An 18,690-nucleotide genomic window follows, 5' to 3' on the forward strand; every position below is an offset into this window, starting at 1 on the left:
GTGCACAAAATTTTAGGGATGAATATTTACCTTTTGAAATGAAAATGAAGTAAAATTAAGTTTTCCTGAATTACAGATTGGTGATGAGAAAAAAAAGCAATCATTTGTTTATTTGTCACAGTCTAATCTTGTTAATTTTCCCCAACTGGACCCTTGATCACTGATAATATTCAAAAATGACGTGAAGCTACGGTTATATCCCAATTTTTATTTTCCCCTTCGATATGCCAAAGCTAGTTATGGTATGTTTCATATTTTGACAGAATGAAAAGAACTGGCATCATCACAGAAACTATAAATAGAAGTTAAATAGGGTTGTTATTCTTTTATTAAATATATAAACTCCATCAAATATTATAGCCAGTGCCAAATCTTGAAAATATTTTTAAAGAGGCAGAATAAAATAGAATAATATTTTTCTCTTGGTTTAGTTTTACTATCTAGTTTGCCACAAATAACACTCATTTACATTAAATCAAGAAAGATAAACTCAGAGATTTTATTATGATGTTCTTGACATTTCTGATGTGAAATTATAATGATTCGATAGTCCTTTTTATTAAAAAAAAAAGATTTCCAAGTGTAATTATATATATATTTCATCCAACTGAACAAGATAGATTAATCTATGCTTACAATGATGATTTATCTATTTTTTTAGGCACAACTGCTTTTTTTCCTTAAACATTTATACAGTGAAAAAGGACAATTTTTCTTGCTTATAAGTGACGTCCAAAATAATTCTAAATGTTTTAATATCTTTTAGCAATATATACACGATTAAAGAAGAAAAAATCTAAAAATATATTAAATTAGTATCCCTTTATATTTTCCTTTCCAAAGGTGATTCTTTGGAAACTAAGGTTTATAACCCTGGTCCTAGTGAAAACATTAGAACTCTACATTTAAATTCAAAGGCATACATTCAAAAACCATTAAAATTAAGAAAAAATTAACTCATCTTTCATACCAAAATAGTTTGTTTTTGCATTCATTTATTTACCAAGTAGTGAATACCTGATGTTTAGTTACTGGATTTTGGAAAAGAAGGTTATCAGTAGTGGCATACTGAATGGCCTTGAAAGACAACGATTTAGCTGGGACAAATGACTACAAAATGAATACTTACATAAAAACTTCTAACATAGGTATAAAAGTTGTTAAAATGCAATATGAACTTTAAACTAGCTGCCTAAAACAGAGTCCTGGAAGTAAAAGGGAAGAGTTTTGTTTTTTTTTTTTAAGTTTTTTAAATAAAGTTAAAAATAACAATAAGTTAATAAAAACAAAGGGAGTAGATTACATGACTTGCCTAATTTCATGTTTTAGGGATGACTATAACCCAGATTTTACTTTTTTTACCATATAGAGGTACAAAACTTTAAAAATAATTTGCATGAATGCATACTAAATAAATATACAAGTAAAAAGCACTTTTGAAAGAACTGAACATTCAGAAATCGCTATTTCAGTAAGCACATATCTAAGCTCAATGTAAATTCTGTGTGAATACATCCATATACATACGTGTGTGTATTGGAAAGGCACATGATTGAATATGAAAAAGGCCATCGCCAAATAGAAGCTTCTATTGGCTCTATTCATATTATGACTACACGACCAAGGAAAAGCACACCAAGGTTTGTCTGAGTGCTACATTCTCCTGCAGTGATGAATGAAGTTTCCTGACCATCTCTAGCACAATGACCTAATCATGCTAGTTTCCTGACCTGATCTTTGACGCTTTCCGTTGACACTATGCTCCTAATATGGAAAATAAAGGCCTAGAGTTTTGAATTAAAGTGATAGGCGTGTGGCACTTCACTGGATCCTTTGTGGGCTTTTATAGAGACACATATTTATACCTTGAAGAGTTGTGTGTGTGTGTGTGTATATGTGTGTATGTATGTCTATTCAACAGTCATGATGTAGGATAACAAGTTGAGATTTAGTAATCCTATAGAATATGATGTCAAAGTTATATCCTGATTTTTTTTTTCAGAAATTTAAACAATTTATTCTGGATTGGGCTTCTTTTAAAATTAAAACAAGTTTTGTGATATAAAAAGATCCAAAGAATGTTTTTCAATTGAAATTTCATTTCATCACAATACTTTGTTCCTTATGTTAAAATTTGAACCCTTATATCCAAGGGACTTCCAGACACATTTTTATGTTGAAAATAACTACTATATTATAATTGTTTTACAGGCCATTTGCTTATTATATTATATTTTCATAGCCTTTGTTCAAACCCTGACTAAACAGAGCTTACATTTACTAATCAAAGTTTAGTAGTCAAGCGATATAATAAGAAAATGTATACCAAGACAGGCTGAATTTCTGGTGTGATGGCAAATATATGTGCTAAAGTTTGAGCACAGATTTGCCCTAATAATTTTATATAATTTCAAATTGAGTGATTTATTTTAACTTTTTAATCTGTTTAATAAATCCTTTCAAATTAGAAATAAACAAGTTTTTCTGTTAGTGCTGGAACATTTTAAAAAACTAAAATGTGTTGCAAAAGTACAATGTTTACATAACCATTAATGTTCTACTTTTAGTATCTTACATTTTAGGAAACACATTTCACTTGTCTAAATGATTCATAATGTAGGTTGACAATGCACAGAAACAAAGAGACCTGTGATTCTAGGGACTGCTATCAAAGCTGAGGCTGTTAATGTAGTAATATGTCACTGATGGTAGAACATCCCCACTTATTTATGTGAGAGAATTATTTTGTTATAAGAACACATTCTCAAGGGATATTTTAATAGCTGTTTTCTCCATAAAAGTATTGGAATCAGAGTGACCTTTAGACTTTTAAGATTAATAATAAAAAAAAAGAAAATTCTAACACTTTAAAAACAGCATAGAGTTAACATTTACTAATGTTTCTGAGTTTCAAGTGGAATTTTGGTCCGTATTTCTGTTATTTCCTTGAGCTGGTGTAGTTATGAGAACACAGACATCTTACTGTGAGACTGTGTTTTCATTCCAACAAACTCTTCCTCCTGTCGGCGAAGATTGAGATGTGGCAGCTAATTTGTTTCTTCTTTAATTGGGGCCTGCCTGAATAGAAGTTAATCCAAAATTATTGTTTAAGAAGAAAAACTAATAAGAAAAGTTGATAGTATATCACCTTGTCCATAAATCTGCTTATATCCCATAAATGAGTCACTAAGATACTATGTCACAAATAGGTTTTTCACAGAAATGTCTACCACTACAGAATTATTTTTAAAATTATACATTACTATTTTAGTTGGTTATTTAATAGAGAAGCCTATCCATTCTCTGGCGGATCTTCCCGACCCAGGAATCAAACCAGCATCTTCTGCATTCCAGGCAGATTCTTTACTAACTGAGCTATCAGTACAGTTCAGTTCAGTTGCTCAGTCGTGTCTGACTCTTTGTGACCCCATGAATCGCAGCACGCCAGGCCTCCCTGTCCATCACCAATTCCCGAAGTCTACCCACTCATGTCCATCGAGTCAGTGATGCCATCCAGCCATCTCATCCTCTGTCGTCTCCTTCTCCTCCTGCCCCCAATCCCTGCCCGCATCAGGGTCTTTTCCAATGAGTCAACTCTTCTCATGAGGTGGCCAAAGTACTGGAGTTTCAACTTCAACATCAGTCCTTCCAATGAACACACAGGTCTGATCTCCTTTAGGATGGACAGGTTGGATTTTCTTGCAGACCAAGGGACTCTCAAGAGTCTTCTCCAACACTATAGTTCAAAAGCATCAATTCTTCCGCACTCAGCTTTCTTCACCATCCAACTCTCACATCCATATATGACTACTGGAAAAGACGTAGCCTTGGCTAGAGGGACCTTTGTTGGCCAAGTAATATCTCTGCTTTTGAATATGCTATCTAGGTTGGTCATAACTTTCCTTCCAAGGAGTAAGCATCTTTTAATTTCATGGCTGCAATCAACATCTGCAGTGATTTTGGAGCCCCTCTAAAATAAAGCCTGCCACTGTTTCTACTCTTTTTCCCATCTTTTTCCCATGAAGTGATGGGACCAGATGCCATAATCTTCATTTTCTGAATGTTGAGCTTTAAGCCAACTTTTTCACTCTCCTCCTTCACATTCATCAAGAGGCTTTTTAGTTCCTCTTCACTTTCTGTCATAAGGGTGGTGTCGTCTGCATATCTGAGGTTACTGATATTTCTCCTGGCAATCTTGATTCCAGCTTGCGCTTCTTCCAGCCCAGCGTTTCTCATGATGTACTCTGCATATAAGTTAAATAAGCAGGGTGACAATATACAGCCTTGACATACTCCTTTTCCTATTTGGAACCAGTCTGTTGTTCCATGTCCAGTTCTAACTGTTGCTTCCTGACCTGCATGCAGGTTTCTCAAGAGACAGGTCAGATGGTCTGGTATTCCCATCTCTTTCAGAATTTTCCAATGTTTACTGTGATCTACATAGTCAAAGGCTTTGGCATAGTCAATAAAGCAGAAATAGATGTTTTTCTGGAACTTTCTTGCTTTCTCGATGATCCAGCAGATGTTGGCAATTTGATCTCTGGTTCCTCTGCCTTTTCTAAGACCAGTTTGAACACCTGGAAGTTCACGGTTCACATATTGCTGAAGCCTGGCTTGGAGAATTTTGAGCATTACTTTACTAGCGTGTGAGATGAGTGCAGTCGTGCGGTAGTTCGAGCATTCTTTGGCTTTGCCTTTCTTTGGGATTGGAATGAAAAGGGACCTTTTCTGTTTTCTGAGCTATCAGGGAAACCCTAATAGAGAAATTACCATAAATTAATATTTCTATGACCCAAAATGCCTGTAAAATTTAAGATTATAGAAAGTTTTATCTGCACACAATAGGTTATAGTTGACTTCATTTACATTTTAAAAACATTTTTATAATTTTTGGCCTGTGAGATAGAATACTAATGATCTATTACAAAAATGTTTTCATTATATTTGAAAGTGAACCTGAAAGTAGCTCAGTTCTATCTGACTCTCTTGTGACCCCATGGCCGATACAGTCCATGGAATTCTCCAGGCCAGAATACTGGAGTTTGTAGCCTTTCCTTTCTCCAGCAAATCTTCCCAACCCAGGAATCGAACCAGGGTCTCCTGTATTGCAGGTGGATTCCTTACCAACTGAGCTATCAGGGAAGCCCTTTCATTATGTTTCAGTTCAGTCGCTCCGTCATGTCTGACTCTTTGTGAACCCATGAATTGCAGCATGCCAGGTCTCCCTGTCCATCACCAACTCCCAGAGTTCACTCAAACTCATGTCCATCGAGTCGGTGATGCCATCCAGCCATCTCATCCTCTGTCGTCCCCTTCTCCTGCCCCCAATCCCTCCCAGCATCAGAGTCTTTTCCTATTTATAAGTCAAGTCTTTGCATGAGGTGGCCAAAGTACTGGAGTTTCAGCTATAGCATCATTCCTTCCAAAGAACACCCAGGACTGATCTCCTTTAGAATGGATTGGTTGGATCTCTTTGCAGTCCAAGGGACTCTCAAGAGTCTTCTTCAACTGCTACTGCTAAGTCACTTCAGTCATGTCCGACTCTGTGCGACCCCAGAGATGGAAGCCCACCAGGCACCCCCGTCCCTAGGACTCTCCAGGCAAGAACACTGGAGTGGGTTGCCATTTCCTTCTCCAATGCATGAGAGTGAAAAGTGAAAGGGAAGTCGCTCAGTCGTGTCCGACTCTTAGTGACCCCATGGACTGCAGCCTACCAGGCTCCTCCATCCAGGGGATTTTCCAGGCAAGAGTACTGGAGTGGGATGCCATTGCCTTCTCCATCTTCTTCAACAGTACAATTCAAAAGCATCAATTCTTCAGCGTTCAGCTTTTTTCAGTCCAACTCTCACATCCATACATGACCACTGGAAAATCCATAGCCTTGACTAGACGGACCTTTGTTGGCAAAGTAATGTCTCTGCTTTTTAATATGCTATCTTATGTTTAGGTAGAAATAAATATAAACAGGAAGTCCACCAGAACTGTTAAGTAAGAATAGTTAATCCTAGTGGATAGGTTATGTTGAAATATCAATAGATAAGTTTATTAATAAAACTGACCTTTAAATTTCTTCTCAATGGCATACCCAAATAAAATGAAAAGCTCAGTTTTGGTAGACTCCTGTCAGAAAATACATCCTGATTTCTTGATTCCATGTTATGATTGACCAGAGTAATATATAGAGAATTACAACACTGAGCTCAAAATTTATTACTTCCTTTATCATTTACCTCTATTTGTGACATTTAAGTATAACCAAGGATCAGATTAAAGTATTATTCTGCTGTCTGTAACCTAGAGAAAAGCTATACTTTTCATCATAACAGAAAGTGATGAAAATAATAGAGATAAATAGTGTACAAGAAATGTAGCTGAGACAATTAGAGTGATGCTGTAAACAGGAAAGGAAAAGTAATTTTTTAGTAAAAAGACATAATCAATGATGGGTTTGTTTTCTACCGTAGTGATTTCCTAGTTATTTGCAACTGGTTATAAAAGTACATTATAACTGAAATTTTTCCAAGAAAACACGTCTATTATTACAAGTCTGAAATTCTTTGGCTCTTAAACCCTACTGTTCACCTTGAAATTTCTAAATGTTTTCATAAAATGCAACTATAGCATTATCACAAAGCATGTTTGTGTGTATATATATACATATATATGTGTGTGTATATATATTATTAAATAATTGAAAGGATCTTCTACTTCAGTAAGAAATTGTAATATTTAATTTTGCAAATTATTTTGAACTGTCTGTATATTTGCAGCACTTAATTTGCAAAAGGTGAATGTTTGTTTAACTCAGTCTTTCTAAGTGAGCAGATAGCCACTATGAATCAAAATTTTAAAATGCTCTTGAAAAAATCTTGGTGTATTAATAATTTTTTAAAAGTAGAACTCCAGAAATTTATACTATAGTTTTTCATCTGTCCTTACTGAAAACATTTGTTTGAAAAAACGTACTTTAATGGCTGAGTCCTTTAAAAAGCGTTAATGCATTCTTAGTAGTAAGAAGGGAAGATGGTGTAAATTCTTGACACAGAAAATTCTTCATGATGTTGACAATGCCAGTGAGCAAAGGAGTAGACATTTGATTCTGTCTCTTCATTATAATAGAGAGTGGGGAGAGAAGAGAAAGCAAGCCTCCTGGGCATCTTAAATCCATAATTTAGCCAGGAATAGTGATAGTAAAGATCAGTGGTAGGAATGCCAGCAAGATTTCCTTCTTTCCAGAAGAACTTAAAACCAATCTAAGCCAGTTTTACTGTTGTTGTTCCATCGCTGAGTCCTGTCTGACTCTGCAACCCCAAGGACTGCATCACAACAGGCTCACTATTTCCTGGAGTTTACTCAGTATTATGTCCATTGAGTTGGTGATGCTATCTAACCATCTTATCCTCGGCCACCCTCTTCTCCTTTTGCCTTCAATCTTTCCCAGCATCAGGCTCTTTCCCAATGAGTCAGTTCTTCACATCAGGTGGCCAAAATATAGGAGCTTCAGCTTCAGCAGCAGTCCTTGCAAAGAATATTCAGTGTTGATTTCCTTTAGGATTGACTGGTTTGATCTTTTTGTTGTCCAAGGGACTCTCAAGAGTCTTCTCCAGCACCATAGTTCGAAAGAATCAATTCTTTGGTGCTCAGTCTTCTTTATGGTTGTACTCTCACATCCATACATGACTACTGGAAAAATCACAGCTTTGACTATATGGACTTTTGCCAGCAAAGTGATGTCTCTGCTGTTTAATATGCCCTCCAGGTTTGTCAAAGCTTTCCTTCCAAGGAGCAACTGTCTTTTAATTTTATGGCTACAGTCACCATCCACAGTGATTTTGGAGACCAAGAAAATGAAAAGTGTCACTGTTTCCACTTTTTCCCTTTCTATTTGCCATGAAGTGATAAGACTAGATGCCATGATCTTAGTTTTTTGAATACTGAGTTCTAAGCCAGCTTTTGACTCCTCTTTCACCCTCATCATGAGGCTCTTTAGTTGTTCTTTACTTTCTGCTATTACAGTATCATCTGCATATCTGAAGTTGTTGATAATTCCCCCAGCAATCTTGATTCCAGCTGTGATTCATTCAGTCTGGCATTTCCCATAATGTGCTCTGCATATAAGATAAATAAACAAGGTGACAATATACTGCCTTGTCATACTCCTTTACTAGTTTTGAACCAGTCTGTTGTTCCACATCCAGTTCTAACTTTTGCTTCTTGACTCACATATAAATTTGTAGGAAACAGGTAGGGTGGTCTGCTATTCCCATCTCTTTAAGAATTTTCCACAGTTTGTTGTGATCCACACAATTAGCGGCTTTAGCATAGTCAATGAAGCAGAAGTAGATATTTTCCAGGAATTCCCTTGCTTTTTCTGTGATCCAACGAATGCTGGCGATTTGATCTCTGGTTTTTCTGCCTTTTCTAAACTCAGCTTGTATATTTGGAAGTTATCAGTTTATGTACTGCTGAAGCCTCGCTTGATGGATTTTTAATATAACCTTGATAGCTTATGACATGAGTGCAACTGTACAGTAGTTTGAATATTCTTTGGCATTGCCCTTCTTTAGGATTGGAATGAAAACTGATCTTTTCCTGTCCTGTGGCCACTGCTGAATTCTCCAAATTTGCTGACATATTGAGTGCAGCACTTTAACAGCATAATCTTTTACGATTTGAAATAGCTCAGCTGACATTCTATCACCTCCACTAGCTTTGTTCATAGTAATACTTTTTAAGGCCCACTTGACTTCACCCTCCAGGATGTCTGGCTCTAGGTGAGCCAGTTTACCCTATACTTTGTAACCTATACTTTGTTCTTAGTCTTTTACTTCATTCTTGTCATTGTTGTTCAGTTGCTAAGTCCTGTCCAACTCTGTGACTTCATGGACTCTAGAACTCCATGCCAGACTCCTCTGTCTTCCAGTATCTCCCAGAGTTTGCTCAAATTCATGTCCTTTGAGTGGTGATGCTATCTAACCATCTCATCTTCTGCTGCATATCCCCTTCTTTCACCTCAGTCTTTCCCAGCATCACGTTCTTTTCCATTGTGTAGGCTCTTCACATCAGGTGGCCAAAGTACTGGAGCTTCACCTCCAGCAGCCCTCCTTCTAATGAATACTCAGGGTTGATTTCCCTAGGGATTGACTGGTTTGATCTCCTTGCTGTCCTTGAGACTCTCAAGAGTCTTCTCCAGAACTGCAATTTGAAACCATCAGTTCTTCAGCACTCAGCCTTCTTTATGGCACAACTCTCACATTTGTACATGACTGCTGGAAAAACCATAGCTTTGACCATAAGGATCTGTGTCAGCAATGTGATGTCTGTTTTTTTTTTAATACCCTGTCTAGGTTTGTCATAGCTTTCCTTCCAAGGAACAACTGTCTTTTAATTTCATGGCTGCAGTCACCATCCAGAGTTATTTTGGATCCCAAGAAAATCAAATCTGTCACTGCTTCATTCTCTACCTTCTAATTCCTATCAGACAGCACACATTCTTTGACCAGCAAATCTCTCCTGAGTGCCCACCTGAAAGCCAGTTCAAGGATACTGAGTAAGGACTCTCTTATTGTTTTCATGATTGTAAACCCCTTCACCTATTTATACACTTTTTTTTTTGTCTATTTAAAAGCAGTGAGACTAGACAGTAAATAAAGCATGTGAAAGACATTGAGAACAATATCCAACCATACTTCTCACAGTGTTTTTTTTTGCCAAAAGGTTTCTATTTATATCTCAACCTAAGTGGATTGGAACACTGCAAAACATGTCCAATTTCAAACACTTTTAGAAGTTCATATAGGCTACATAGCTCTTTGACTAGGAAGTATCTTGAAATTAAGGAACTAAGATATTTTCTATTACAAATCAAAACTATTTGGAAATCAAACTATTAGAATTTAAAGTCTGGTAAGAGATCATTTGTATCTTTGGCATATAACCTGGCAGGAGGCAGTCATTAAAGAGTTAGTCTATCTATATATTCCCACCTACCCTTAAACGTAATTACTGGACTCTTATTTGTTAAAATTGATCATTATAAATGCAAAATTTTCAGAAATTAAAATAAACTTTTCATGTTATGCATTGTTACTAAAACTCAGACTACAATATATTTGTACATCACAATTCTATCTGCTCTGGCATTTAAACAGTACCCCTTAGATTATGATTAGGTCTCCATCATTTTTGCAAGAGGAAAACATTAGTAACTAATGTTCTTGCCTGTATCATTGTGAGGATTAAGACATTGTATTGCAAGGTTAGAGTGATGTCTCTGGATCAGTGTATCCAGAGACATTGCTCACAGCAGGTTGACTTTCAAATTCCATTAACTTTCTCTTCTTATCTCAATTATGCTACACTCAGATTGCTATACAACTGATCACAGCAGACTGGAGGTTTATATCACGGCCAGTTTCAGTCTAACAGTCATTACTTTAACACAGCTAGAATTCTTAGGTTGTGTTGTTCTTATTTATCTATAAACAAAAGACACTTTATAAACCCCAAATAAGTGCTTTTGCAAAGAATTTTGATGCCTGTTTTCTTCTCTATTAGGCTATATATATTGACAGTTGATTTTCAATACAATTCAGAAGACAAAATGGAACTGTTGTTAGTTAATATTCTAAGTTTACAAGAACATTGAATCTGTATAGCATGTTAAGATCTCAGGTGGCTTTAAATAAATTTATATTAGATGGTCATCATAGCAATATTGTGAGATAAGCAGTGCAGACATTATTATGTTTAATAGATCAGAGAATCAGAATCATGAGTAATGCTGCTAATTTTGTGTTCCCTCATTCAAGTTAAATAGAGTGCACTAAAAATTCAATTTCTGAGTGAATGCAATAGATTTAATTAATCTCTCACACTTAATTTTAATTGACATTGCAATACAATTCTTTTTGGCTTAGCCTTTCTCCTTTGAGTAGAAACCAAATGCTAATGTGATTAATCTAGTCTTGTCCCCCTCATCATTATCATCAGAGAAAACTTAAGGATATAGTTCTTTAGTGAACAACCTATCTTCCAATGGGTAATTTACTAAATTTACCAAATCTAATTTACCTTGCCTCAAACACTTTTTTCCCTCTGGTTATTAATATTGAAATTAAATCATCCATTCATCTTAGCATATGGAGTGACATATATTCATCATTTAGTACATATTCAATTATTACATACACACAAAAACTTTGAATCACTTAGATCCCTAAAGACATTACAAATATGATCTAATGATTTATGAATCCTGGCCCTGCAGATTCCACTATGAAAATCCCTGAGTGTAAATCACCTAATGGGAAATCACTTGATGACTGACAGAAACAACAACTGAAGTAGGTGTGTCTTTATCAGAAGGAATGTTGGTAACATTCTTTAAAGGTGAGGATGTATTCTCATATTTGCAAAAATTCTTTAACATGATTTAATCTGAAATTCTGGGCTTCCCAGGTGTCACTTGTGGTAAAGAATCTTCCTGACAATGCAGGGGACACAAGAGACATGGGTTTGAGCCCTGGGTAGGCAAGATCCCCTGGAGAAGGAAATGGCAAACCACTCCAGTATTCTTGCCTGGGAAATCCCATGGACAGAGGAGCCTGGCAGGCTACAGTCAATGGAGTTGGACACAACTGAGCAACTGAGCTCAATCTAAAATATTATCTGTAACATTAACTGGTAGATTTTTTTAACGAATCATTTTTCAGAGGTAACTTCAATATAATTAAGCATACTGTTAATTTCCAAACTGATATCTGGGGAAATAATTTCATTATGGAAATTACACTATGTGATCTATGTGACAGCTTTCTTCTTTTCATTTCAGTTCAGTTCATTTCAGTCGCTCAGTTGTGTCCGACTCTTTGCGACCCCAAGAATTGCAGCACGCCAGGCCTCCCTATCCATCACCAACTCCCGGAATTCACCCAAACTCTTGTCCATCGAATTTGTGATGCCATCCAGCCATCTCATCCTCTGTGGTCCCGTTCTCCTCCTGCCCCCAATCCCTCCCAGCATCAGTCTTTTCCAATAAGTCAACTCTTTGCATGAGGTGGCCAAAGTATTGGAGTTTCAGCTTTACCATTAGTCCTTCCAAAGAATACCCAGGACTGATCTCCTTTAGAATGGACTGGTTGGATCTCCTTGCAGTCCAAGGGACTCTCAAGAGTCTTCTCCAACCTAAATATAATTACTTCTCACTGGGATTAACTTTTTGTGAGGGGAAAAAAGTTTAATCATTAAGGAATCCCAGTGTAATAGATTAAGTTTATAGGGGGTTTTTTTGTGGTGTGTTTTTTTTTTTTTTTTTTTTTTGCTTGTTTGTTTTTACTTGCAAAACAGAGAATCTGACTTTGAGAATTTGATCTTTTTTAACTTAATGATTAGAAACTTTTCTTATACTCATCTTTTATATTTTTCATCTAACCAAATATCTTTTAAAATCAATGCTTGAAAATTCAGAATTCTAACATCAATCACATATAATTCTTTTTCTTAACATTTTGTAAGTGTAGTGTTTCCTTTGTAAGATAATAAATGGGATGATTAAAGAAAGAGTGGTGCTTTTCATGCATCATGAAACACTTTATTGACAGCATGTGGACATGTACTTTGCCTATATTAATGTTATGTTTTGACTTATGAATATATGGAACCCTTCAAAATAAGTCTCTCTTATTATATTTATTGATTCACCTTCTCTAGTTCATGTTAATGATACCTTCATATTTTATGTAAACTTCTTCTGCATCTTACATTAATCAATCATGGGGTTATTTTCTAATTTAGAGAAGGATGGGGTAAAACCATAGTTTCCACTATTTAACAGATTGACAATCAACACAAGCCCTTTGTTAATAAAGTACCTTTTTATATTTTAATCCACTTTAAATTAATACTTTCTGATCTTAAATCATTTGCCTTTCTCTTAATATATTCAAAATGCAGTCACATTCTTGTTATATTTTATCATTTATCAGACTTAATAACTATCAGAAAATTCTGAGCAAAAGTATTGAAGCCTTTGGGTAACAATACTTTCTTTAAATAAGTAAAGATTTATACAGGTGAGATTATAATGCATAATTTTACTTTGGTTTTTCCTCAAACTGGTAGCTAAGCATTTTATTCATTATGTATAAGTACACAATTTATACAGTATTAAAAATATACACATTACAGAATAATATATTTAGCCAGGGACAGTATGAAGATGCCATATCAAATATGTAAAAAATATGATTCACTAGGGAATCATATTTAACTAATTTATAGTGAAATCATATGTCAATTTATCAAATTTAATGGTCTTTGCAGTTACTTTGATTTCTTGTTTGCATTAATGTTTCCTACTTTGGATTTTTATAGTGTCCTCTTTAAACATGAAATTATTCTGTCAGTATATTGAATATATTTATAAACTAACATAAACAGTTTTAAAAAAGTCACAGAAACTTCTGGTTCCTTGCTTTTCTCTATTATTTCTTTTCTTTGTAATACCCTTCTTATATTAATCATACACATATAATGAGAATGAGCAGAGTCGTGTTTTTTGAACATGTTGTCATTTCAGCAACACACACAACATCAATTTGACAGAGTTAAATAGAATTCATTCCTTTTAACTGTGTTTGTGTACCTGTTTTTTTTTTTTTTTTTTCAGTCAATTTACTGGATTCAAAAACCATTCAAGGAGAGCTGGGATGGATCTCCTATCCGTCACATGGGGTGAGTTTGGTTAACTATCGAAAGGAACACAATTCTGTGCATTGCCTTTCTTAGAGATTAGGATTATTGGGAACAGGAATTCCTATACTTCTGATGAGAAATTATGTTTATCACTGTAGTCAATACATGGACTAACACAGCTTAATATTTGTGTCCAGTGGAACTATCGAGCATTTGGAAGTTTTTTTTTCCTCTTCTGAATTATCCATAGCTTGAATGAACTAAAATAAATGGTTTGACTCTTACTGTCATCATGCAGATGATCTAAGCATGATATCTAACATCTTTTTGTGATGCAGTCAGAATCAGTGAGTTGAGAAGAGACTTCACAAATTTTAAGTGATGTGGAAAATGTGTATTTGGAGATGGTCACCTCTGGAGTTGTAGCCTTAAAATCAACTGTGGAGACAATTCCAAGTAGGGTAGGATGTATTTGTCGAGACTGTGAACCTGCGTTCCCGTCATTCCTTTGCTTAAACTGTCTTCAATTTGTCTAGGTCAGTTTAAAATTAGGCATTTTATTTAAGAAAAATATGTATGCTTGCTAAGTTGCTCAGTCATGTCCAACTCGTTGCGACCCTTTGAACTATAGCCCACCAGGCTCTTTTGTCCATGGGATTCTCCAGGAAAGAATACTGGAATGGGTTGCCATGCCCTCCTCCAGGGGATCTTCCCAACCCAGGGATCAAACCGTCTCTCATATCTCCTGTATAGACAGGTGGATTCTTTACCACTAGCACCAAATGGGAAGCCAGGAAAAATATGGCTGCCTTTAAATTCTAAGCTTTGTATGTACCTTTAATGTTATGAAACCAGACACAGGTTACTAAAGTGTATGCCATTTTGGGACCCAAACTTTTATGATGATTCTTTGTGTGAGAAAGTTTTCCTTTTCTTTTTTTAATTGAAGGATAATTGCTTTACAGTATTTTGTGGTTTTCTGTCATACATTTCTTTGTTTCAGAAGAAAAAGAGGCTCATACATTTGGAAAATTCTTCTTCCTAAAAAACGACAAAAAATGCCTAAACATATCTGTTTTGTTTCCAAGGATAGCTTGTAGAAAATACAAAGCGCTATTTCAAAATAGTTGTGGTAGGAAAAAAGGTATATATTCCTATTTGTTTTATTCCTACACCGTCCTCTTTTCAAAGAGGTTATAATTACTTTGACTAGGTGTTCAGTCTTTCGATTTCTGTGCCTAAACATACTAATTTTTACTAGCAGCGTCTTCCTCACCACAGGATGTTTTGCATCAGGGATACTTCATCTATCTGTCATCTTGTATCTGCTTCTCTTTCTGGTGCACCTTGACATTGACATAATGCCAAAACCTATCACATAATCAGGTCTTGGTTTATGGCTCAGAAAGGGAGAGTATGAAGTAAGCCAGCATTTGGTTTTCCCATAGGTGCAAAAGGAATCAAATGGTTAAGATAAAGCACATCCTGGGTAGTCATAACAAATGAATAGAAACTCCGGATTGAGCTGGAATACTGATTTAAAACTCACTGTCCAACTCATACTCAACTATAATGTTGATTTTAGAAATTTGAGTTTTTCATTACTCCATAAGATAACCTATCATAGAAGATATGATTGCTGTCTAGGAAGATATGAAAAGCAGAACCATACTAATTCTTTATATCTATAAATATAAATAGAAAATATATTTTTAAAATAAATTAACTTAAATATCAAAGCAGCAGTTTACTTCTCTTTTTTTTCTGCTTTAAAGAAGGTATAAAGAAAACATTTCTCATATTGAATATTTGGGGAATGAATTCATTTACCTTGTTTATCTCATAGATTTTATGATGAACAAAGTTAACACTTTTATTTCCATATATATGTTGGATGGGGAAGGGTGTTCTAGAACCCTGCCATGTAAAGTGTGCATGCACCAATCAGCAGTGTCAGCATGTGGGGGATTCTCAGAAATGCAGCCCCACCCCAGCCTTTTTGAGTCAGAATCTGCCTCTTAACATGGTCTCAGGTGATTCACATTAAAGCACATTAAATTTAAGAAACACTCCTCAGGGCAAGTTACCCTTACTTTTCCCATCTCTTGCATGATTTCCCACCTCCTTTCTCCTACGAATCACTTATGGTTTTCTCATGAACAGTTTTCAGTCTCTCCTTCAGCCTCAGAAAGCTGACCTCAGGCGCTCTGGCCTCTTCTTCATGGCTTTTCTGGTTTATCTAGCAGCTGTGACTTCCCTATTTCAGATGCATTAAATAGCCTTAAAATAGCTGGCCAACCTCTCCAAGCTTATCATTAAAACTAGCAGGGAGAAAAAAAAAAACATCTCCCTGACAGATAGTGATGTTTATAATACCTTAAGTCCCAAAAGATTTATTAAAAGAGAAAAGGAAAAATCAAATATGTAAATTATTGTCCTGGGTTGATTTGTAGTACATTTGTAGTACATAATGTCCATGCGGAAGTAGCACTAATTTAGAAAATGTGATGTTAATATTAATTTCTTTTTGAGATACTAATGATATTCTTGACTGAAAACTCTATGGTCAGTTGAAGTTTGGGATTTAACGTCTTTGCTTGTATGATCATTTGTGCCTGTAGATTCAATTTATTATTTTTATTGCCTAAACATTGCCATTTTCAATTTGACTAGGATATAAGAATTTTGTGTTTGTTTTAGTTTTAAAAGGAATAGATAATTAAACCAGTAGTAATATATATGCCTCAGGGTTTTCCATAAAAAATGAAGTGATAGCCAGAAATAAGTTTGAACTAGTTATTATTTTAATTAATTAACCCTAACAAGTAGAAGTGCATCTGTTTTCAGGTTAACTAAAATATAAATATAAACTTTGGAGGGAAAAATTATAATGATGTCACAGAATACTTAATCACTTTAATATCCTACTCTCTTCTGTTTTTGTTTTTTTTTTCTGAGAACATGTATGTTCTACTCTCTCAGAAAATTTCAGTATTATGATACTGTGCTATCAGTTTTAGTCACCAGGTTATACATTAGATCCTCAGTCCTTATTCTACAGCTGACAGTTTGTACCATTTTACTAACCCCTTCCCATTTCCCCCACCCTCACCTCTTGGCAACCACTTTTCTATTCTTTGTTTCTGTGAGTTTGACTCAACAAGTGGCATAGAAAATATGGTACTTTTGATTTAGGGAAATGGTTCTCAACTGATGAGGGGGTAGATAAGTGGGGAGGCGATTTTGGTTTTGCCCCATGGGGATATCTGTCTGGACATACGTTGGCTGTCACAACTGGGTAGGCAGGGCACAACTGGCATCTAGTGTGGAAACTAGGGGTCCAACTAAACATCTTACAAAGAACATGACGGCTTCCTTCAACCAAGAATGACCTGGTGCAAAATGTCAGCTTCCAGGCTGAGAAACCCCTACTCAAGGGGTGGATAATGGTGATCCATCAGGAGTTATGGTCACTGAAAAGAGCTTAGGGGTACTCAGCAACTTCTTTAAGTCCCAGCCATACTTCCATCAGAAGCTCTAAATTCCAGATCTTTTTAAATATAAGTTTTAAGAAATAGACCAATAGTTCTTCCCAAATTTGAAATGTCTTTCATGTAATGATTGCATCACCCGAGCTATATAAAATTATTATTTGAGGGAAAATTGTCAAGAGCGGCTCATTCCTTCATATATAGTATTTTCTATTCCTAGTCATCCTCTTCTCCAGAGATATATTCACACATAAAACCTTAGAACTGACTTATAGTATTTTCTTGGGAGGATTATTTCTATCTCTATTTTTAAATAGTGCTTCATATCTTAAAGGAAACCTGGTAGAAAAGTATGGTGTTGTGTTAATTACTCAGTCATGTCCGACTCTTTGCGACCTCATGGATTGTTGCCTGCCAGGCTCCTCTGTCCATGGAATTCCCCAGGCAAAAATAATGGAGTGGGTTGCCATTCCCTTCTCCAGGAGATCTTCCTGACCCAGGGATCAAAACCAGGTCTCTTGCAAGTTGATTATCATCTGAGCTCTCAGTTTGGTACTTTGTTATTAGGTATGGGAAAAATATCTGTGAAGAAGTTTAGTGAAACTTTGGTTTTCTTTAGTAAATTTCATGGAAATATTACTCAAACTTGTCAATTGAAATTATCAGGAGGGTCATGATAATTCATTACAATTTATTTTCAATAAAAAGTTTTCTTTGACATGGATATTTTCTGGTACTGTTTGTTCACTTTAGTAAAGTAAACAAGCAATTAACCTTCTCTGGCCCTATAAACTATGAATTACATCAATAATATTTGAATTTGGGGCTTAATTATTCAGAAGTGTTAGTAAATACTTCAGTAGTTTAAATATTTTTTTGATTTAGAAAATAATCAACACATATCAAAGCCCATACATATTGTTGGATCATAATATAGAAAGAATCCATAGTTTACACATGACTAGTACTTAAATTGACTGGTCGATTGAAATGTCTTAGTCAGTGTATGATTACAGAGGAGAGATTAGAGGGAAATAGGCTACATAGTTTTCACTTAGGATAGTATTGGTGAGATGGTTAAGCAGTACAAAGGAATCAAGAACTTTGACTCAATTAAGTAAACTCAACTAAGGAGAAGAAAATGAAGACAGATTTGAAGGAGGGGTGGGGTGAAATTAGAAGTCTCAAAATCATCAATTGTAAATTTTAAAAATAATTAAACCACCTCCATCTTTCAATTCTTTTAGGTATTTTTTCATAAAGATTTTCCTAGTTATTTATTGCTGTCTTAACAGTGATAATGTACTTAAATAGAAAACAGTCTCCTGGCAAATAGAGACCCCATTGGTTGCTCACCCAATATTTGTTCCCTGGTTTTTTCTTTGCTGATAGAACACTGAAACGGTTCATGTTTTCACCCTCCTATGTGTTCCTGGAAAATGACCCTTCTATTACTTTGCAGGGTAAGTATTGATTCATCTGAGAGCAAATCATGATAATTAAG

The 18,690-nt window shown here is 35.4% G+C and overlaps 1 protein-coding gene across 5 annotated transcripts in view; it reads left to right on the forward strand.

Moving 5' to 3' along the window:
• EPHA3 (EPH receptor A3) overlaps window positions 1–18,690 on the forward strand; it is a 411,826-nt gene that overhangs the window by 10,010 nt on the left and 383,126 nt on the right. For 4 of the 5 annotated variants that reach the window (XM_044940608.2, XM_044940609.2, XM_006077278.4 and 1 more), the window contains exon 2: window positions 13,670–13,734. In XM_044940608.2, coding sequence (XP_044796543.1) covers window positions 13,670–13,734 — 65 coding nt within the window. Of the gene's footprint in view, window positions 1–13,669; window positions 13,735–18,578; window positions 18,650–18,690 lie in introns of all 5 variants that reach the window. The other variant, XM_044940607.2, reaches the window with a different exon arrangement.

Source organism: Bubalus bubalis, chromosome 1 (assembly GCF_019923935.1).
Source record: "Bubalus bubalis isolate 160015118507 breed Murrah chromosome 1, NDDB_SH_1, whole genome shotgun sequence".
In the NCBI taxonomy this organism is placed as follows: Eukaryota; Metazoa; Chordata; class Mammalia; order Artiodactyla; family Bovidae; genus Bubalus; species Bubalus bubalis.